The 23,654-nt window shown below is 41.1% G+C and overlaps 2 protein-coding genes across 10 annotated transcripts in view; one reads left to right on the plus strand and one right to left on the minus strand.

Moving 5' to 3' along the window:
* Window positions 1–4,252, plus strand: part of LOC106583566 (CUGBP Elav-like family member 4) — a 129,223-nt gene extending 124,971 nt beyond the window's left edge. For all 9 annotated transcript variants that reach the window (XM_045705391.2, XM_014167906.3, XM_014167901.3 and 6 more), the window contains exon 14: window positions 1,676–4,252. The gene's annotated coding sequence lies outside the window, so the exon portion shown is untranslated. The remainder of the gene's footprint in view (window positions 1–1,675) is intronic.
* Window positions 4,253–8,696: 4,444 nt separating this feature from the next.
* The window catches only part of LOC106583565 (protein hinderin), a 31,507-nt gene continuing 16,549 nt past the window's right edge, over window positions 8,697–23,654 (minus strand). The window contains exons 6-11 of the mRNA XM_014167899.3: window positions 16,979–17,118; window positions 15,445–16,085; window positions 15,266–15,352; window positions 15,061–15,176; window positions 14,829–14,949; window positions 8,697–9,147 (exon numbers count right to left, since the gene is read on the minus strand). Of these exons, the coding sequence (XP_014023374.1) occupies window positions 8,943–9,147; window positions 14,829–14,949; window positions 15,061–15,176; window positions 15,266–15,352; window positions 15,445–16,085; window positions 16,979–17,118 (1,310 nt within the window). The 3' untranslated portion in view covers window positions 8,697–8,942. The remainder of the gene's footprint in view (window positions 9,148–14,828; window positions 14,950–15,060; window positions 15,177–15,265; window positions 15,353–15,444; window positions 16,086–16,978; window positions 17,119–23,654) is intronic.

Below are 23,654 nucleotides of genomic sequence, written 5' to 3' on the forward strand. Positions count from 1 at the left end.
TGTGTTACAGCCTGAAGGATTACTTTATCCTATCCCAGATATTCATTAAAGAGGTGGGGTTTCAGGTGTCTCCGGAAGTGGGGTTTCAGGTGTCTTCCCTTTGTTATGTCAAGCCTAAATGAGTTCAATAATTCAAATGTGCTTAACAAGTCACATAATAAGTTGCAAGGACTCACACTGTATGCAATAATAGTATTTAACATGATTTATGAATGACTACCTCATCTCTGTACCCTACACATACAATTATCTGTAAGGTCCCTCAGTCGAGCAGTGCATTTCAAACACAGATTCAACCTCAAAGACCAGGGAGGTTTTCCTCCCAAAGGTCAGCTATTGGTAGATGGGTAAAAATAAAAAAGGAGACATTTAATATCCCTTTGAGCAAGGTGAAGATATTAATCATGCTTTGGATGCTGTATCAATATATCCAGTCACTACAAAGATACAGGTGTCTTTACTAACTCAGTTGCCGGAGAGGAAGGAAACTGCTCAGGGATTTCACCATGAGGCCAATGGTGATTTTAAAACAGTTAGAGTTTGTCTGTGATAGAAAACTTAGGATTGACCAACAACATTGCAGTTATTTCAGAATACTAACCTAATTGACAGAGTAAAAAAAAAGGTAGCCTGTGCAGAATAAAATAATTCCAAAACATGCATCCTGTTTGCAATAAGGCACTCAAGTAAAACTGCAAAAAAGGTGGCGAAGAAATTACCTTTATCTCCTGAATACAAAGTATTATGTTTGGGGAAAATCCAAAACAACACATTACTGAGTACCACTCCATATTTTCAAGCATAGTGGTGGCTGAATCATGTTATGGGTATGCTTGCAATCATTAAGGACTGGGGAGTTTTTCAGGATAAAAAATAAACAGAATGGAGCTAAGCACAGGCAAAATCTTAGAGGAAAACCTGGTTCAGTCTGCTTTTCAACAGACACTGGGAGACAAATTCACCTTTCAGCAGGACAATAACCTAAAACTTAAAATGGCCAAATATACAATGCAGTTGCTTACCAAGATGACATTGAATGTTCCTGAGTGGTCTAGTTGCAGTTTTAACTGAAAATCGTCTTGAAAATCTATGGCAAGACTTGAAAATAAAAACAATCAACAACCAAATTGATAGAGAGGAAAAAGTCAAGGGTATGAATACTTTCTGAAGGCATAGAATATTTAACATATGTATATTTAAATTTATTAGCATATACAGTATAATATTTGTTGATATATATAGTACATTTTAATTTATTTAATTACATATATACAGTTCAAACAAATTAGAATATATTTTATTTGACTGTGAAAATATGTTTTGCTGGGGCATATAGAGCAATCTCTAATTAAATCGTATTAGTCGCATGCGCCGAATACAACAGGTGTAGACCTTACAGTGAAATGCTTACTTACGAGCCCCTAACCAACAATGCAGTTTAAAAAAAAACAAAAAAATACAGATAAGAATAAGAAATAAAAGTAACAAGTAATTAAAGGGCAGCAGTAAAATAACAATAGCGAGACTATATACAGGGGGGGGTACCGGTACAGAGTCAATGTGCGGGGGAACCGGTTAGTTGAGGTAATATGTGGGTAGAGTTATTAAAGTGACTATGAATAGATCTGATTTTGCTGTTAGCAATGAGTAAAGGACCGTATTCTTAATTTTCCAGGTTTTTGTTGAGCTGGAACATATGTTGATTACATGAACAACGCCATTGAACTGAAGGATCACCAGGACACAGGTATTCTTTGAGGCTGGTATGAAACTGGATCAGATACTGGGCTGAACATGAACAAATAGATGACCAAGTAACAGAAAATTCTGTTGGATGTACCTTTTGGACCTCAGAGAAAACTCCTGCAAGCCTGGGTAGCTCCAGGGCTCCGACTGTCTTTATCGCCTCCCCTCCTCTCTTTCTCTCTACCTAACCACACCTGAACGACAGCTACCTTACAGGACCACAAGTGAGGTATTATTTAAAAAAAAACACGGAACAGAGATGGAGGAAACGGATGATAAGAGTTCCAAGAATTAAACAAACTTTGAAAAATACTTTATGGGGGAATGCCATAGGATATCTCTATGTAAATGTGTTTGGGTATGGGGAAAAAACTTTTTAAAGAACAATTTTATAGGACTAGAAACAAACGAAAAAATGTTTCTCGGAAGAAAGAGAACTTTGTAGGGAAAGCGATATTTCATCTTTAGCTTGGAGTGCCTGTCTGTTTCCAGGGGACACCGTTGGCAAGGAGAGCCAGAGCAACGGTCTCCAGGGAGTCTTACCTGTCATTCCTTAGTTGTTTTAGGGACCAAAAGACCAAACATTTTTATTGCTGAGGACTTGTAGCTCTATTAATATACTCAGACCACTGCATCTCTTTTAAATCGCTGTTAACCAATTAAAGAGTTGCACTTAAAAGGTGTACAGAGTGTGTATATATACACACACACACACACAAATACATGTATACATATATATATATATATTGCTGATATGCTTTTTGAATACAGCCAAAACTATTTCCGATGACCGATTGGGTTGCTCACTTCACTAGTTTACAATTAACTATTCAAAATGTTAATTTTTTCCCCCTTCTCATTTTCTCTTGAGGGATGAAATGGAGAGTGCATGGGAAGGTTTGTTCCATATTGCAGCCTTACCTTTTCTAACATGAAATCCTAACCTCATAGTTAAAACAAAATAATAATGTTTTGAAATATATGAACTTGTTTATATTTGCAGTACATATACAGTACCAGTCAAAAGTACGGACACACCTACTCATTATAGGGTTTTTCTTTATTCTTACTATTTTCTACATTGTAGAATAATAGTGAAGGCATTACAACTATGAAATAACACATATGGAATCAAGAAGTAACCAAAAAAGTGTTAAACAAATCAAAATATGTTATATTTGAGATTCTTCAAAGTAGCCACCCTTTGCCTTGATGACAGCTTTGCAGTGTCTTGTCATTCTCTCAACTAGCTTCATGAGGTAGTCACCTGGAATACATTTCAATTAACTGGTGTGCCTTGTTAAAAGTTCCTTTGTGGAATTTCATTCCTTCTTAATGCGTTTGAGCCAATCAGTTGTGTTGTGACAAGGTAGGGGTGGTATACACGAAGATGGCCCTATTTGGTGCAAGAACAGCTCAAATAAGCAAAGAGAAACGAAAGTCCATCATTACTTTAAGACATGAAGGTCAGTCAATCCGGGAAATGTCAAGAACTTTGAAAGTTTCTTCAAGTGCAGATGCAAAAACCATCACGCGCTATAATGAAACTGGCTCTCATGAGGACCGCCACAGGAAAGTGAGGATAAGTTCATTAGAGTTAATTGCACCTCAGATTGCAGCCCAAATAAATGCTTCACAGAGTTAAAGGAACAGACACTTCTCAACATCAACTGTTCAGAGAAGAGTGCGTGAATCAGGACTTCATGGTCGAATTGCTGCAAAGAAACCACTACTAAAGGACACCAATAAGAAGAAGAGACTGGCTTGGGCCAAGAAACACGAGCAATGGACATTAGACCTGTGGAAATCTGTCCTTTGGTCTGATTTCTGGTTCCAACCGCCATGTCTTTGTAAGACATAGAGTAGTTGAACGGATGATCTCCGCATGTGTGGTTTCCACCGTGAAGCATGGATGAGGTGTGATGGTTTGGGGGTGCTTTGCTGGTGACACTGTCAGTAATCTATTTAGAATTCAAGGCACACGTAACCAGCATGGCTGCCACAGCTTTCTGCAGCGATATGCCATCCCATCTGGTTTTCGCTTAGTGGGACTATCATTTGTTTTTCAACAGGACAATGACGAAAACACACCTCCAGGCTTTGTAAGGGCTATTTGACCAAGAAGGAGAATGGAGTGCTGCATCAGATGATCTGGCCTCCACAATCACCCGACCTCAACCCAACTGAGTGAACTGTGAAAGAAAAGCAGACAACAAGTGCTCAGCATATGTGGGAACTCATTCAAGACAGTTGGAAAAGCATTCCTCATGGAGCTCGTTGAGAGAATGCCAAGATTGTGCAAAGCCGTCATCAAGGAAAAGGGTGGCTACTTTGAAGAATCTAAAATATAAAATATATTTAGATTTGTTTAACACTTATTTGGTTACTACAGGTGTGTCCAAACTTTTGACTGGTACTGTATATGTATAACACACATTAAAGCTAATGTATTCTCTCTCTCTCTCTCTCTCTCTCTCTCTCTCTATATATATATATATATATATATATATATATATATACACACACACACACATATACACACATATATATATATATATATATATATATATATATATATATATATATATATATATACACATATATATATACACACATATATACAGTATATATGGATAAAGATATTAATCAAATAATATATGTATTTATATGCACATATTTTATGTATGTGTGTCTGTATATAGAACGGCTATTGACTATGTTGAGCTGTCATTTTTTTGTAGATTTTAGTTTGAAACACTGCTCTGCTTAGGGAGAGGCGAAAATCTGGCAGCTCCCAAAACTGCAGTCATTCCTCTCTCTACTATATATGCTGATACACAAGTATTCCTAAATATATGTGTGAAGCACAGGAGGATGGTGGCACCTTAATTGGGGAGGATGAGCTCGTGGTAATGGCTGGAGCGGAATCAGTGGAATGGTATCAAATACATCAAACACATGGAAACCATGTGTTTGATGCCATTTCATTCCTCCGTTCCAGCCATTATTATGAGCTGTCCTCCCCTCAGCAGCCTCCACTGGTGTGAAGATTCACATATTTAGGTGTACATAGTATTTGAAAATGCAAAAAAGCCACTTCTCAGTAGCAGGCTCAAAGAGAAATCAGGCTAACTTAATATTAGAGGTAAAGGACAAACATCTTCGACTCGATTCCAAACCTATCTTTTTAACTTCACAGTACACTACACAAACTTAACATGAACAAACTAAGTGTGCTCTTTGAAACTTGAACCAAAATAAATGAATACCATGACCTTTTTGCTCTCTTAATTGCATTCAGTAAGTAAGTGCATATAGCGTATGGGCTGTCACCACAGGTGTGCCTTGTCACCTGCAGAATCTGCCATCAAGCACTGTGCTCTCAAAACTAGGGTTGCAAAATTCTTGGAACTTTCAATAAATTTCCTAGTTTTCCAGAAATCCCGGTTGGAGGATTCCTGGAATAAGGAGGGAATAAGCAGGAAATCCAGAATCCTCCAAACAGGATTTCTGGAAAACCAGGGAATTTTGCAACCCTACTCATAACACTACTGCAAGCAGCCAACGCACTATGATGATGTCAATACTGCAGTCACATCAGTCATGTCATTTTACATCTCCATAGAGAGCTTTAGCAGTAAAGCATGTCAAAGCTAACAAATCGTTCAGATGTTAAGACTATCAATGTCCTCTCAAACATCCATAAAGTACCATGAACTACTTGGACTAGCATTAAGTACTCGGACAATCACAGACTAATTGTGATGTTTATTTGTCAATACACTTTCTATCAAAGTGGGCATTATGTACTCTCCGCTAGAACAGGTACTAACTAAAGGGAGTGATTGGAAATGCTGTGCAAGTATAAGAAACCTTGAGGCTGGGTTCCATTAGGTTTGGTCTAAATTAAATTGATGATAACAGAGGTTAAATGCCTGACATTGCGAATTGTATGGTTATAACTTATTGGTGAAGTTTCATGATGTTAAAACAAATTGCAGACCTAGAGAAGTGGTTTTTCTACTGTACACAAAGAAACCAGGAAGTGTTTTTGAATGTAGACAGCCAGCGCCAATTCAGCCATTGTTGTAAGGAGCTCTGTAACTGTTTCTCGCCACACCATTCCAGTGCCTGCATCTAACCTTTCCTAACAGACAAGGATATAGTGGTAAATAAAAGGTGGGTAAACACTGAACGCTGGTCGAGACTGCCAGGCAGATCCGAACGCCAATGCTAACAGTGTTAATTTAGCGCACTAGGTGCATAACTGCTAAACATCATATCAAAACTGTGTTTACATGCAACTAGCCTCTACTACACCCCTGCAACAAGGTCCATCTCACCCCCCCCCCAACACCTCTCCCCATTATTTATCAAGGGTCAACCCTATCTTGAGCTCTTGAGATGTTCACATTGGCATCAATCAATTTATGATTTACTTGAAATTCAAAGTTTTATGAGTATCTCAAGTTAGGATTTGAATCCTAAGTCACTTCAATGTGTCTCCCCTCTCCTTTAAAAAAAGAGGCCTTCACTTCTCTCCATACCAGCTTTTACTCAGCGCACTCTCCCTCCTTTCATGTACACTTTCCCTTTGAAATTCATCCCTTACTCACCATTTTGTTCTGTTTTGTCTTATTTCCCTGCTTGCTCCCCTCTCTCTGCTTAGTTTCAACCGAACTCCAAGACCTGAGAGTACTGGATAGGTGTCAGCAATATCATGGAAACTCCCTTAGCCTTTCAAATAGGCTATAGAGCTATTAGTGCGTTTCTTAGACCTATCCCAATGCTTTCTAATCGAGCGAATGAAGGCAGAGGAATGACTGGAATTGAGCACCTTTTTCACAAGCTCTAACTTTCAGCTGCAACTGTTTACATATAAATTGAGAGAACAGTGGTTAAAAAACAATGAGAAACAAACAGAAGTTTCAATATAAATATCTATAAATATATACATAAAGCGATGAATATACTGTAAATGTTTTTGTTGCTCTGTTTTCCTCTGTACATAGGTTTGCATATTTTATAGGACTTTTACTTCTATCTACAAGGACTGAATAAAAATTCAACTGTAAATACTTAAAAAAGATGAACGAAAACATACAAGAAATTAAACCAGGTTTTTAAAAAGAGTCCATAGGGATATGGTACAACTGTAGGACCTGACCTAGGCATTTAACCAGAAAAGTCAGGGAGAGCATTGAACTCAATTAGAGCATAGACATGCATTGACCTTTTTATACAAGTATTTTGGGGTGTCTTTAATTTATTTATTTACATATTTATTACTTCTGTTTACAATGATAGGATATGCATGATTTCATGGTATTATTTTTTTTATGAGTTGGTATGTGACCAAATAGTTTTTTATATTCACGTATAGGCCTACATTGTGGTACATTGTTGACTACTGTTATTGTCTACAGGATCACGACTCCAACAGTTAATTGAGAAATGGAGATTATGCTCATATTTGACAATTGTTTTGTTAAGTAATCTGAGGTTTTTCTGCTGTCCTTTTTCCATTTGTGATGCTGTTTTATTCAATAGCAGAGCTCAACTGTTCTACTTTATCATACCACACATTACCCAAATGTATTTAAATGTATCTCAACTGTTCAATCTTTCTAGATGATTAATGCTTATAAGTCCATTCAAATTGCGGTATATTTGTAAATGTTCACATTCAAATTGAGAATTCAGCTAAATGTGGCAGCCTATAGGTTGCAATGACAATAACATGACAATATACTGTTTCAAAATGTAAATAAATACAATTAAACCTTTCCAGAAAAACATCAAAACCTTGTTAGCTGTGAATGTGTTCAACAATTTGAATGGACCTTTGCTGTTTTATCATTCCGTTTCAACACTGCTCTGTTGTTGACTGTCTAAGCTCTTGTAACACTTCAAAATATGGGATAAACATTAGGCTATTACATAGCCTACTAAGGACAAGTAGTAAACTAAGGTTGCTAAAAATGGATGTCTATCCATGACAGAGGAATTACCTCTCGTTGCTGCTTATGTAGGACTTGAAACCGTAATTAGCTGATTAGTGCCAATTAGTAATTATAATACCTGGTAAAAATAAGGGTTGAATAAAAAATAAAATTAAAATAATTATAAATCCCACATACAATGTGTCCCTTATTTTGAGGTGTTATGAGTTCTGTATTAATCATGTTATCTTTCTTTTTAATGTCTTATAGAGCTCTGGTGTTGTACAAGTGTTCAGTTCTATCCAGGGTAAAACACCCATCAAAAACTGCACTATTTCATCAAATATTGTTACTAAATTTCTGATCATTTAGTCTACCTTTAATGCTGTTATCAAGGGTTTATTCCTACAAGCTAGTGTTCTTAGAAGAATAACATTTACTTCTTCAATGGATTCAAAAGTATTCTGAAGACAATTTCAGCACATGAAGGGGATGGGGAATTGAATGTTACGTGTCGAGCTTTGCCATGTCTGATGAGGTAGGCTTCTCATTGATTAATGCGCTTTAGGCTCCCGCCCTCATCTCTTCTCTGGTCCCTGGACTCTTTTGTAATTTTAATGAATGATGCGTCTCAGCTTAGCTCAATAATAAAGCACAGTCTAGAATACACCTGTGTCTTGACTCAAACTTACTGCATATTCTAAAAGGGCCTTGAACAGGGTCATATTCATTAGGCACCAAACGTAATACATTTTGTATTTTTTGTTAATGTTTTGCTACGGTTTGCCCTAATGAATATGACCCAGTTCTAGTAATACTTCAGTTTCCCAATGTGTACATCTCTGAGATAATGTGACCAAGGTGGTCAGTGGAGCACACAGAAGTTTTACAAACATTTTACCATTTATGTTTAAGTTATAAGAAATCCATATTAGAGTAGAATTATAGCGCATTTAGCTCTTTGTGGGTGACCATGTCACTACATGTGGGGACCACTACAAAAAGATATTAAATAAATTACAGTTTATTTATATTCAATATAAAAAACTATCAATATAAAAAAAAGTATTGCATTACAAACACACAAAGGTATAATGAACAAAATCATGATTGTTTTGGAACTTCCAACTGTAAGACAAACAGAAGGCACTGATCTTGATTTAAGAGTCAACTGTAAATATCAAGTAAATGATTAAGAATGATTTCAATTTTCATATTTTTCTCAGGGTACCTACCCCCGGATCCCCCACCCCCTCAGCAAATGAAGAAGATTTCTTCCAGTATCTGGCTCTCCTCCAGGTCCTGCTTGGGGGTCCGGTAGGGGCCAGGACGGGAGAGCAGAGCATGGTGGGCTTGTTTGGGGGCACTGAAGGGGGGCGGGCGTCGGGGAGGGTTGCCTCGCTTGGGCACAGAGATGGGACTGAAGACCTCCAACAACTCAATCAAAGAGGAGTCCAACCTAGAACAAAAACACAGATGAAGAGAGGAATCAATGAATGAAACGCATTTGATAACTATGGTAAGTCTTCTTGCTAACATAATTGCAATATTGCCTTTGTAATATTGTCCTTTCTTAAAATTAAAACTCTCCAGCATTCATGTTATCCTATTGCTTAACAGGAATTAGACAAGGCACGAGGCCAAAGCATGTCTGTGGCATAAAGCTTGTAGTGCAAATGTGTAGTGCACCTCGTATTTGTTAACATACAGAAGATATGAAAGGATATCCCTATACGGATGAACTGTAAATAAAATGTTTCTGTTCTGTAGTGTCCATTGATGCCTAACACAACCAGCGTTAAAAGTCTAAAGCCCTGGGGTCGACAAGCCAAAGGGCATTAGATGTTACAGGTGCAACAGAAAGAGAGCGAGCGAGGGCGCATTCTCTACCAGAATAAGAATGAGGGAAGAAATAAATAAACCAAAGCGAGAGATTAAGCTAATATAGATTCCATCCTTCAGTATGGCTGCTTGATAAATTATTCAGTGCGTACACAGTTGGACGAGTGCATTCCAGATAGAAAACATGAATTCTTAAAGCACGCTAACATAATTCTCTGCTCGTTTTAAGCAGCAGCAATTTGCATCTGCGTGGTTTCGAGGGCCGACAGTTGGCATGTGCGGTCAGTCTTTTTGTATTTGTTTACATAATATTTCTAGTTTTATTTTCTATATTTTAACTTCATGGCTTTAATTGGTGCAGAAAGAATGATCACTGTAGTTTTCCATCAAATTATTTAGAAAATCGATGTACAGTACATTGAATGAATCTGTGAGTGTGGAGAGAGAAAACAGAGGGGACACCTATAGGGGATAATACCCGCTGGGAAATAAACATGATTGAAGCTAAAGTAAGTAAATCTGTCTTCTTCATTTGGTCTCCTTCTGCCTGTCAATAGCAGTTAGTGGGGAGAGGAATGACAGTGTGTGTGTGAGAGAGAAAGAGTGGGAGAGAGAGAAACTTTGTCCGGGCTCCCTCTTGAAATGTGAGAATTAGCATTTATATTTGTAGATTTATTTAATGGACAGGGCTCTCAAACAGCAATCCATCAACGGATGACATCGCTGTAATGAATAATGCATCACTTACCGGTGGTCACAATCTATAACAAGAGGAAGGGGGGTGATGGGGGGGGGGGGGGTACAGTTTCGGCAAGGGAATGGGCCGAATGGTGATAATTCTAATGGTTTGGAGGGGCCATGTATACCAAAGGCCTTCGTTGTTTTACGCAAGGTTCAATAGCGAATGGCCTACGGGTATTATATAACTCAAGGTTCACACAGAGAAGTCACAATGGCAAAAATAATAATTGCATTAGACAATGACTACTCAAAAATGTTGCTACCGTACACATCAGACTGACGGCTAAATTCACCAGACATATCTATACTTTCTTGGGTTACTATGAAAGTTTTAACTTGGCTCTCGCAGAACTGCAGTTAGTCTATCCACTTCTCCTTCCCTTCCAGTTGTTTCGCTCTTCTCTCATTAAAGATGGCCATCTTTCCCAGCGCCCCCTTTCATTTTCAGTCCAAACAGTAATATAAAAATCCTATGATGGCAGGCAGGTACAGTGAGGGAAAAAAGTATTTGATCCCCTGCTGATTTTGTACGTTTGCCCACTGACAAAGAAATGATCAGTCTATAATTTTAATGGTAGGTTTATTTGAACAGTGAGAGACAGAATAACAACAAAAAAATCCAGAAAAACGCATGTCAAAAATTGTATAAAATGATTTGCATTTTAATGAGGGAAATAAGTATTTGACCCCTCTGCAAAACATGACTTAGTACTTGGTGGCAAAACCCTTGTTGGCAATCACAGAGGTCAGACGTTTCTTGTCACTCCTTTGTTGCCTTGGCCACCAGGTTTGCACACATCTCAGGAGGGATTTTGTCCCACTCCTCTTTGCAGATCTTCTCCAAGTCATTAAGGTTTCGAGGCTAATGTTTGGCAACTCGAACCTTAAGCTCCCTCCACAGATTTTCTATGGGATTAAGGTCTGGAGACTGGCTAGGCCACTCCAGGACCTTAATGTGCTTCTTCTTGAGCCACTCCTTTGTTGCGTTGGCCGTGTGTTTTGGGTCATTGTCATGCTGGAATACCCATCCACGACCCATTTTCAATGCCCTGGCTGAGGGAAGGAGGCTCTCACCCAAGATTTGACGGTACATGGCCCCGTCCATCATCCCTTTGATGCGGTGAAGTTGTCCTGTCCCCTTAGCAGAAAAACACCCCCAAAGCATAATGTTTCCACCTCCATGTTTGACGGTGGGGATGGTGTTCTTGGTCATAGGCAGCATTCCTCCTCCTCCAAACACGGCGAGTTGAGTTGATGCCAAAGAGCTCCATTTTGGTCTCATCTGACCACAACACTATCACCCAGTTGTCCTCTGAATCATTCAGATGTTCATTGGAAAACTTCAGACGGGTATGTATATGTGCTTTCTTGAGCAGGGGGACCTTGCGGGCGCTGCAGGATTTCAGTCCTTCACGGCGTAGTGTGTTACCAATTGTTTTCTTGGTGACTATGGTCCCAGCTGCCTTGAGATCATTGACAAGATCCTCCCGTGTAGTTCTGGGCTGATTCCTCACCGTTCTCATGATCATTGTAACTCCACGAGGTGAGATCTTGCATGGAGCCCCAGGCCGAGGGAGATTGACAGTTCTTTTGTGTTTCTTCCATTTGCGAATAATCGCACCAACTGTTGTCACCTTCTCTCCAAGCAGCTTGGCGATGGTCTTGTAGCCCATTCCAGCCTTGTGTAGGTCTACAATCTTGTCCCTGACATCCTTGAAGAGCTCTTTGGTCTTGGCCATGGTGGAGAGTTTGGAATCTGATTGATTGATTGCTTCTGAGGACAGGTGTCTTTTTTTACAGGTAACAAACTGAGATTAGGAGCACTCCCTTTAAGAGTGTGCTCCTAATCTCAGCTCGTTACCTGTATAAAAGACACCTGGGAGCCAGAAATCTTTCTGATTGAGAGGGGGTCAAATACATATTTCCCTCGTTAAAATGCCAATCAATTTATAACATTTTTGACATTCGTTTTCTGGATTTTTTTGTTTTATTCTGTCTCTCACTGTTCAAATAAACCTACCATTAAAATTATAGACTGATCATTTTTTTGTCAGTGGGCAAACGTACAAAATCAGCAGGGGATCAAATACTTTTTTCCCTCACTGCATGTCAATACCCTGCCATTCAATCGCAAGCAGGCTGGGTGAGTCGAAGGGGAAAGCAGGAGGAGCAGTAGGGTGCAATGGAACTCTCTTTACTAACTAACTTGGGAGGCCAGGGATTAACCCCCAGTCCCATTTAGCGATGTGCACCTTTAACATTCAATTAGTTAAGACTTAATGGTTGTTAGGGTTTGTTGGTGAATGAAAAGAGGCAGTTCATCACTAGAGTAAGGACCAAGCTACAGTGTGCGTCAGATTTTGCAATTCAATGGCACTCATTCAATGTTAGTGTGGAATTCCTGAGTTGCTTTGGCTGGTGGCAGGCATGCATTAAGGGGGACACATGGGCATCGTAGGGCTTACCCATCACTCTCATAACATCTGCAAAAGTCTACATAGTGTCAGGACGACCCCCGCCAACCTCCCCTCCCTGCAAAACAAAAACCCTTAAAATGACTCGCTTCATTGATTCCCTCCACACACACAAAATCAGATTTGTGTCTGAATAATGCAGGAAGCTGCTTCCAGACTGCGGACTACAATAAAATATTTATCTGTCCATACATAAGCTAGCATTCTCCGGTGCTTGTTAGCCTAAGCAGCTCTGCATCGCTGGGGTTTGTTGTTGTCTGGATGAAAGGGCAGGTAAGAGCAGAGCAGGCAGAGGAGATGCGCTAGTCTAATCTGACTGATTACAGTCGGTTTGTTGGAAGATTACAAATCAACTCTTGGCTACCATGCTGGTTGGAGAGGGGTTTTGGAGACCAGAACTGTCTGTTGCTCCCATTTAGTTGGCTTCGATCAATTATCCAAGAGAGACATCTGTTGGTTTTTGAACATACAGAGTGTGAAATGCACAAGACAATCTTGGATGTCTTGCACTGACCTCAGCAAAACGTTTTGTTTTGTTTAAAGTTGACAGTTTAACATTGGATCAAGCTCATAGTAATTAAATTATTGAATGGTGAATACAGTGCTTTAACAATGACAAACGTGGTCATTGTTAAGCGCAAACTTCTCAGAAGGACCCAATTGAAATGCCTTCAAAGTTCACTGTTATTATGATCTGTATCCATTATTTCCCATTTGTGGTTTTAATGGCCATCTGCTTGAGTTTACACTGTTCGATTGGCATGGTGGTGGTGGTTACTTGAACCATACTGCATTGTTTATGATTCAGAACATTGTGAAGAGCTTTCAGAGAGTCAGAGTCAGAGACAAGCTGTCTTTCTGTTTCATGTTGGCTAGGCTATGGACCAGTAGAAGGAAATTTGGAGTTCACACTTGAAGAACATTTCATATGGAAAGACAAAAATACACTTGCCAGAAGTAAAAAGGGAAAAAGTAAGAAACATAATCCCTTTCCTTAAAAATGACATGCTAATAACATTTGTCCACAGCATTCTATGCTAACTAGAAGTGCACACTCAGACACACACAGGAAGACCACAGACTGTCACATTAATTACCTTTCAACAAAAAGGGTGGGGAGGGGGGGTAATAATGAATTTCATTCCCTTTTGTTAGAGTGTGTCTCACGCTAGTGATTCATTCCTCTCTGCGCTCTCTGTCTCTCCTTCTCTCTCCCCTCTCATTATTGAGAGAAAGAGAGAGACTGTGCATCCCCACAGAAGTCTGTTCAATTACCTGCTGCTGGGTCCCAGCTAGACCGACTAATGGAACGCAGCTTGGCTCCTGTCAGCCTCGCCGCAAGCCTGGGAGAAAGCTTAATTTAGCCCATCAAACACTAAGGCCCAGTGCCGGCCAGGCCTGCCTCAGACGCCTGCTCCCCTTTCCTTCCTTCCTTTCCTTTTTCTAACCTTTATTTTGTTTCCTTACCCGTGCACCGACATCGAATTGCATTTCCCCCGTGCTCTGTTCATAAAAATAGTCTGGTTTGTGTATTTCTAATCTAAATGTTTCCAGATAAGTGGGTAAAAAATGCACTATGAAATGCTGTTGAAAATATGGAACTGCTTTTAAAGACGCTCTGTTTATTTAGTGCTCATGGTATGTGTTAATAATAGATTGTATTAATGTACCCATATGATATAAAGTACAGCAACCCGCACACTGATGAATGCTCCTGCTGTTTTACTGTGCAGTGTTATGACCCCAAGGTCAAGCTGACCTTACACAACAGAACACCAGAAGCATTCATCGGTAGACCGGGATCTATTCTCTATTTTATCAGAGAACTATTCTCTATTCCATCAGGGACCTATTCTCTATTTTGTGTTTACTTTTTGTACCCAGGACCTGCAACTTACTGGATGTGCGTACACTACATTTTACAATAATGTCATCATAAACTACTTTTTGGACAACACACTTTATTTTAACCTTCAGAGTGCTGATAATGATGTGGTGTTGCGGTGCAGTACAGTGGAAACAGCAGTGGTATATGGGATGAAACAGTGTTTTGATTGGTACACCGGGATCCAATGTGGCTTACCTTGCATCGGGAGTCCTACGTAGCGCGGGAGGCATCACTGGTGCTGGGGTGGCTTTGAGTCTGCTCTGGGACACCACAAGAGAGGTGGCCATATCCCTCCTGGAATTGTTATGACAGGGCTCTGCAGATGGAGGACAACAACAAATGGACTTCAAAACCCTAATGACGGAGACGATAAGCCAGGGATGGAGAACTGGCGGCCCGTGTATACACACACACACAAACAACCTACCAGGTAAATGTATGGAGTTTTGCAGGGGGATGTGTGCAGTATGGTCTTTGAGTGGAGGAGCTTCTTGTTCTGCTGTTTCACCCGAGTCCTCTGCATCGTCACACCCTCTCATTTCACTGCAGACACACACAGTCAAGCTCACATTCAACTGCTTGGTAAGCTAAAAGCTAGATTACTAGATAGTGAGTGAGTTCCATGATTTTACCTGAGGAACACATGTTCATTGGGTAAAGGATCAGTCCCGTTTCTGGACATGGAGTGGCCGAGTTCAGCTGCTGTGGCTTGCTGGAACCTGCAAGAGAGACAAAATGAAGTACATGCCCCAATTATTGTGCATATATTGTTAGATGTATCATTTTTCTAAAATATAATTAAATTCAATACCTGCTGTAATCGAGACGCGTGTGGAGGAGGTGCTGGTTCTGTCTGATCAGCCTCTCCTCCTGCTGCGCCAGCCGCGCCTGCAGCCGCCCCCTCTCCACCTCCAGCTGCAGCTTCTGCAGGAGCAGCTGGTGCCTCCTCTTCTCCCAGTCCTCCCGGCCCAGGAGGGGCGCGGTTAGGTCCCTCTCTGACCCTGCTCCCTGCCACGCTGGGTCCCCTTCGAGTAGTAACCTCCGGGGTCCAGGTAGACGTCTGCTGTCTTCGGGTGGTTCACCAGAGCCGTTGTGGAGCCGTGGGCTGGTGTTGCCCAGTCGAGGGTCTTCTGTGGCCCCCCTATGGGGAAACCCCCCATTGACCAGATGTTCCCGTCTGCTACGGGCCGCTACTCCTCGGCAACCCTGGCATTTGATTGGTCCCTGGGATTGGTTGCTAGAGGAGGAGTAGGGAGGGGAGGTGGCTGAATGAAGGTCGTCTGAGAGAGAGGCGGGACTGAGGTACGGGACTCTTCCTCTGCCACTTCTCTCTCTTCCTCCTCCGTTTGTCCTTGTTCCTCCAGGAGTGGGCAGGCCCAGGTAGGAACCATCCCAGGCTGTGGCTATCTCTGCCCTGCTAGGCTTGGTGGAGCCTACCTCACTGCTGGGGGCCTGTGGAGTCAAGAGAGCCACCCAGTCAAATATACCCTTCTATTTTTATCTATTGTAAATACATTATTCAATGTTAATATTTCATGTTATGCACCTGTACTAGATTTCAGCCTATAGTAAGCTCTATGTGGGCATCAATAAAATCTGAAATGTGTCATGTGTTTGTCTCCAATCTCCACAAGTGTATAAGTGGTAAGGGCAAGAGGTCAAATTTGCAGTTAGTTACCTCACTCTGATAGTCACTCCTTCCCTTCCCCCTTTTTAACTTTTCTGTGAGAGAGCAGTGGTTAAGCCAAGATGGACCTGACACCAATACAATGCAGAACTAAGATTTGGGTTTGGGCAAGACTGAGATTCTCATGAAAGTGCTGAGCACAGGGAAACCAAGGTCAATGAAGCGAGAGAGATAAACACAAAGTAAAGAAAAGCCCACCTTCAGCAAGACAAGAGAGTGACTAATTCAGTGTGAGGTCACAGAGCATGCAAACACATTACTCAGCCCCACTGTAGGACACAGAGGACGACAAAGTGATCTATCCTCAGAGCAGGGGGACCCAGGAAGTTGTCTCTAAATGGTTACCTTGAGAAAAGCAACCGGTTGTGGTACTTACTGTATGTGGTCATAATGTATAGTGATTTTTTTTACTATCGTGATATCTGATATGTTGTCTAGGTCCAAGTAAGGGTCCTTTAAAAATAAAATGTGTGTGTGAGTGTCTCTCTCCCAGTTGGCAGTATTGTGATTGATGGTGAACAGCGGCGGTAGCTTGGAGATAGCTCACCGGGAAAGATTATACACACAGAGACGCACCACTCGCCATCTCTCTCAGACACACGTCTGTATCACACACTCTTGCTACGCACACTCGCACAGACACACACAGAGTGAGTACCTTTTTGTGGGAGTTAGAGTGGGAGCTGCGGGAGTGGCTGAGCTGGGCGATAGACTGGTTGAGTTTCTCCTGCTGTTGAGAGAGGTACTGCTGGTAGAGCCCCAGCAGCTCCTGGCACTCCCGGTACTGCTGCTGTAGGCCTAAGCAACAGGGGGCTGGGGTTAAGGGTCATATTCTTGTCGTTATTTCCTTTTTTGGGATACATTTCTATAGACATTTTGAAGACATCAAATATAACCCCAAAAGGACATCTCCATCCACCACGCCTTCATTAGGCCAGGAAAGTAAACAGTGAGTTACCTCAAAAAGTTGAAAAGGACAAACTGAAAAGAGAGCATGATAAAAAGTTGAGGGGCTTTATAGACTTCTCCATCTGGGTCGGCCCAGGCTGAGCTGAGCAGAGCTGGGCCGTGATGCCAGATCTGAGTGCTAGGCCGAATGCCAGACAGAGAGCTGGCACCTGACTGGCGCCACGCTGCAGAAGGCAGAACACAGCTCATCTGGTGCAGAACTACTGCTGGGCATGAGGGTCCCGCTAATGGCGGTGGTGGCACAGCTCGCACGCACACCCGGGCTGAGTGAGTAAGGTAGGTACACATACATGGATAGATACTAATGCAAGGGTGGCAATGGGGGTAAGAAAGCATGGTATCTCATACTGTGTACTAGTGCAGACCCCATCTAGTCGACTGGTCCATTGTTTGGTTTCGATAGGCTGTTGGTCATGGTGTACACGACACCTGTCGAATTCGTGCCTGTCTGAGTGGACTGATCTATTGTGGAGGCTATGGGGATGACACAGTCCATCAGTCTAAGACATTTGCTACAGAAATTGTACATGGTTACATTATGTTAGACCAATGGTGCAACACAAAGACATTTTTTAAAATATTTTTTTATTTCTATATTTTTTCTTTACATAAAATGTACTTTCTCCTGCGTTGGATAGTGGTCACTGTCCGCGGTTCTGAAACATCAGGGCACTGTTGAATTGGCGCCTTTTCCTAGACCATGTTGGTATGTGCATAATAGCAAAGTAAACCAACATATTGGTGTTGAGAACAATGCGACGGAGGCAGCAGCGGAGTTAGGAGAAGAGAAAACAGCCCTTGCCTTAATTGTCTAAGAAAAGTGAGGAGAGATGAAATCCCTACTTAATAAGGTCTATAATCAATAGCCTAATTGTTAATGTGCCTGGCTTTATAAATCATCCGTATACAGCGCATTCGGAAAGTATTCAGACCCCTTCCTTTTCCCCAAAATGTTTTACGTTACAGCCTTATTCTAAAATTGATTAAATAAATATAATCAATCTAAACACAATACCCCATAATGACAAAGTGAAAACAGGTTTAGACATTTTTGAATATTTATGAAAAATAAAAAAAACACAGAAATGCATTATTTACATAAGCATTTAGAGCCTTTGAAATGAGACTCAAAATTGAGCTCAGGTGCATCCTGTTTCCATTGATCATCCTTGAGATGTTTCTACAACTTGTTTGAGTCCACCTGTGGTAAATTCAATTGATTGAACATGATTTGGAAAGGCACACACCTGTCTAAGTGGTCCCACAGTTGATAGTGCATGTCAGAGCAAAAACCAAGTCGTGAGGTCAAAGGAGAGCTCCGAGACAGGATCGTGTTAAGGCATAGATGTGGGAAAGGGTATTAAAACATTTCTGCAGCATTGAAGGTCCCTAAGAACACAGTGGCCTTCCTCATTCTTAAACGGAAGAAGTTTGGAACCACCAAGACTCTTCCTAGAGCTAGTTGCCTGGCCAAACTGAGCAATAGGGGGAGAAGGGCCTTGGTCAGGGAGGTGACCAAGAACCCAATGGTCACTCTGACAGAGCTCCAGAATTCCTCTGTGGAGATGGGAGAACCTTCCAGAAAGACAACCATCTCTGCAGCACTCCACCAATCAGGCCTTTATGGTAGAGTGGCAAGACAGAAGCCATTCCTCAGTAAACGGCACGACAGCCCGCTTGGAGTTTGCCAAAAGGCACTTAAAGCACTCTCAGACCACAAGAAACAAGATTCTCTGGTCTGATGAAAACAAGATTGAACTATTTGGCCTGTATGCCAAGTGTCACGTCTGGAGGAAACCTGGCATGATGGTGGCAGCATCATGTTGTGGGATGTCACGTCTGGAGGATACAGCCTCGAGTCTTTTTGGGTATGACGCTACAAGTTTGACACACCTGTATTTGGGTAGTTTCTCCCATTCTTCTTTTCAGATCCTCTCAAGCTCTGTCAGGTTGGATGGGGAGCATCACTGCAAAGCTATTTTCAGGTCTCTCCAGAGACGTTCGATCGGGTTCAAGTCTGGGCTCTAGCTGGGTCACTCAAGGACATTGAGACTTGTGCAGAAACCACTCCTGCGTTGTCTTGGCTGTGTACTTAGGGTCGATGTCCTGTTACATTTGCAAACATTTCTAACAACCTGTTTTTACCTTGTCATTGTGTGTAGATTGATGAGGAAAATGTTTTAAATGTAATTATTTTAGAATATGGCTGTAACGTAACAAAATGTCGAAAAAATACTTTCCTAATGATCTCTCTCTCTAGTCAAAAGTTTGGACACACCTACTCATTCCACGTTTCTTCTTTATTTTTACTATTTTCTACATTGTACAATAATAGTGAAGACATCAAAACTATGAAATAGCCATATGGAATCATGTATGAACCAAAAAAGTATATTTTGTATTTGAGATTCTTCAAAGTAGCCACCCCCAGGGTGTCCTGACTCTCTGTGGTCACTAAAGATCCCATGGCACTTATTTTAAGAGTAGGGGTGTTAACCCCGGAGTCCTGGCTAAATTCCCAATCTGTCCCTCATACCATCACGGTCACCTAATCATCCCCAGCATACAATTGACTCATTCATCCCCCCTCCTCTCCACTGTAACTATTCCCAGTTCGTTGCTGTAAATGAGAATGTGTTCTCAGTCAACTTACCTGGTAAAATAATGGTATATATTAAAATAAAATAAAAATGAAATCCTTGACGACAGCTTTGCGCACTATTGCCATTTTCTCAACCAGCTTCATGAGTTAGTCACCTGGAATGCATTTCGATTAACAGGTGTGCCTTGTTAATAGTTATTTTGTGGAATTTCTTTCCTTCTTAATGCGTTGAGCCAATCAGTTGTGTTGTGACAAGGTAGGGGTGGTATACAGAAGATAGCCCTATTTGGTAAAAGACCGTCCATATTATGGCAAGAACAGCTCAAATAAGCAAAGAGAAATGAAAGTCCATACTTTCAGACATGAAGGTCAGTCAATCTGGAAAATTTCAACAACTTTTAAAATGTCTTCAATTGCAGTTGCAAAAAACATCAAGCACTATGACGAAACTGGATCTCATGAGGACCGCCACAGAAAAGGAAGACCCAGAGGATAAGTTTTTAGTTCATTAGAGTTACCAGCCTCAGAAATTGCAGCACAAATAAATGCACCACAGAGTTCAAGTAACAGACACATCTCAACATCAACTATTCAGAGGAGACTGCGTGAATCAGGCCTTCGTGGTCGAATTGCTGCAAAGAAACCACTACTAAAGGACACCAATAAGAAGAAGAGGCATGTGGGCCTTTCCAGGTCTCGCACCCACTGTGAAATTTGGTGGAGGATCGGTGATGATCTGGGGGTGCTTCAGCAAGGCTGGAATCGAGCAGATTTGTCTTTGTGAAGGACGCATGAATCAAGCCACGTACAAGGTTGTCCTGGAAGAAAACATGCTTCCTTCTGCTCTGACAATGTTCCCCAACCCTGAGGATTGTTTTTTCCAGCAGGACAATTCTCCATGCCACACAGCCAGGTTAATCAAGGTGTGGATGGAGTACCACAAGATCAAGACCCTGTCATGGCCAGCCCAATCTCCAGACCTGAACCCCCTTGAAAACCTCTGGAATGTGATCAAGAGGAAGATGTATGGTCACAAGCCATCATATAAAGCCGAGCTGCTTGAATTTTTGCGCCAGGAGGGGCATAAAGTCACCCAACATCAATGTGAAAGACTGGTGAAGAGCATGCCAAGACGCATGAAAGCTGTGATTGAAAATCAGGGTTATTCCACCAAATATTGATTTCTGAACTCTTCCTAAGTTGAAACATTAGTATTGTGTTGTTTAAAATTAATATGAACTTATTTCTTGGTTTTATTCGAGGTCTGACAACACTGTATATATTTTGTTATTTTGACCAGTTGTCATTTTCTGCAAATAATTGCTCTAAATGACAATATTATATTTGAAATTTGGGGGAAATGTTGTCAGTAGTTTACAGAATAAAACAAACATTTTCATTTTACCCAAACACATACCTATAAATAGTAAAACCAGAGAAACTGATCATTTTGCAGTGGTCTCTTAATTTTTTCCAGAGCTGTATATGCAAACCCCCACACAGAGAATTTGCAATGAACCTAGAATAACACATTACCAAATCCTCACCTGGAGTCACCCACAAAGACGGGTACACAGTCTCAAATACACTCCTACCAACCAACTACTACCCATAAACCTCCCTGCTCCAGGCCATATATTTTTATGGGTGGGCCATCGCCCCTGGCTGATGAGTTTCTCAACACATCACCTTTAAAAGTCCCTGATTTAACAGCAAATGAAAGTTTCAAAGTGAAGCCATATTGAAGTAACAGTCTGTGGAAGGATACGCTAGGAGAAAACACTTTGGTGTCGGAGGAGTTCAATCAAGCCTGGGAAATGAAACGGAGTAGGGCAAGAGAAAAACTTCAGATGAAGTGGAATGAAAGTGAATGCCCTGTCGACAAATGCTCCAACGCTTCTTTCACAGACTCTACCGGTAAGTAACACCTGAACCGTCTGTCTGCATAAGGCTGTTTTTCCACTGTCATTACGTCATAGCAATCATAGGGAGTCATGACAACTGAAGTTATGTTATGACACATGGCTATCAAAACTCGGCAGAACCAACCAAACATTTGTTTCAATTCCCATGTCAACGGATTCACATTGGTAATATAATGTCCTCTGGGTTAACACTTTTATTCAAAGGAATCTAGTACACGTCAGAGTTAACCCACACAAATCTGGTATTGCAAGCATCATGCTCCAACCAACAGTCATCGCAACCACAAACAATACCTATGCCGATTATAGGATGTGGATGTTCTGACAGAGTGTAAACACACCTACGTTAAAAACATTGTAGGGCAGACGCAGACCCGCCTCTCAAGGCCTGGTAATCTAAGACGACTAGAACACAATTGATAAGGTTCTCTTCCCATGCCGAAAACAGTGAAAACTCTTCTCTGAGTCTTGGGCATGAGCCAATCCGAATGCCCACCCTCTTCAATCAAAGCGGTAGTAATGGCTTCTTCTGCCCCTCAATCCAAAAATATACAAAATAAAGACTTTCGAGGGCTTCAGACGGGGCCTGTCAAAATTATTCACTCGCCCTGTCAGGCCACGCCCAAATGAAATCCACCTCAAGGTGGAATAAATTTGCACAGGAGAGGAACATTTTCAAAGCCTGCCATTTTCGCACTGTTCAAAACCGACTGGGTGTGTGTTAGGTCACGGTGATGGGTAATTGATGAAAGTGTACAGTTAGCATAACTGCCTTAACCATAAAAAATAAACCAGTTTACAATCAACCCAACCAAATACCAGTAAATAGCCTTCCCTGTAGCTCAGTTGGTAGAGCATGGTGTTTGCAACACCAGGGTTGTGGGTTCGATTCCCACGGGGGGGCAGCACAGAAAAAAAATGCATGAAATGTATGCATTCACTACTGTAAGTCGCTCTGGATAAGAGCATCTGCTAAATGACAAAAAATGTAAAAAATGTAAATAGACTTGCTAACAATCACTATAGCTTAATGTTTACTCTGTCTATTGATGGTATTAAAAGGTCTAACATAAATTATGTGATAAAGCAAATTCAAAGTTTAGCCCTTTAACCATTGCCTAAGGGAGGAGGGTAGAGACACTTATTTCAACCAAGGCAGTGGTATAAGTCACTGACAGAATATTAAGGTTATTGATTAAAAAAAAATGTATGTGATTAGTGAAGCACCAACTCAGAATTGATATCTATCCTTTTTACCTCTCCAAGACATCATGCCAAGGATAAATAACCAACTACAAGCTAATTCAAATCTTACATTTTATTCAGCACTTGAGCTACAAAATGGTCCTGACAAACAACATTTCAACAAGAATGCTTTTCACTCATCTCTTACTGCGGGTCTTTAGATAGGAGAGATATACACATCCTCCCCTTGATAACCTGACTCTTGGTAGATAAGACTGTAATGGAATTAGACTTTACAAGTCTTCCCCTAGTCTGTTTGCCTTTGGTGTCTCCTTAACCTTTAAAAGATCCATCTGGAACCCTACGTCTCAGAACTCTCTTTACGACTCCGTGTGTGCGTTAAAGACCGGTTATCCCCTCGGGGTGCTTTAATCAAAAGGTTTTCCCCCCTCAAATTCCTTTTTAATGGAGTTTAGAAGTTTTGTGTAAATGCCAGGTCTCCCAGTCAAAGTGCCTTTAATTGAGTTGTGCTTTTCTAATTTCCCAGCTCTGCTGCCAATTGTGCAATTTACCAACCAGCGATTACTTTTCATATTTCGCTGTGTTTTTCCCCTAAATTGACGGCTCTCACCACGTCGGTTTGACCTGAGTGG

The sequence above is a fragment of the Salmo salar genome, chromosome 22 (assembly GCF_965601325.2).
Source record: "Salmo salar chromosome 22, fSalSal1, whole genome shotgun sequence".
Lineage (NCBI taxonomy): Eukaryota > Metazoa > Chordata > Actinopteri > Salmoniformes > Salmonidae > Salmo > Salmo salar.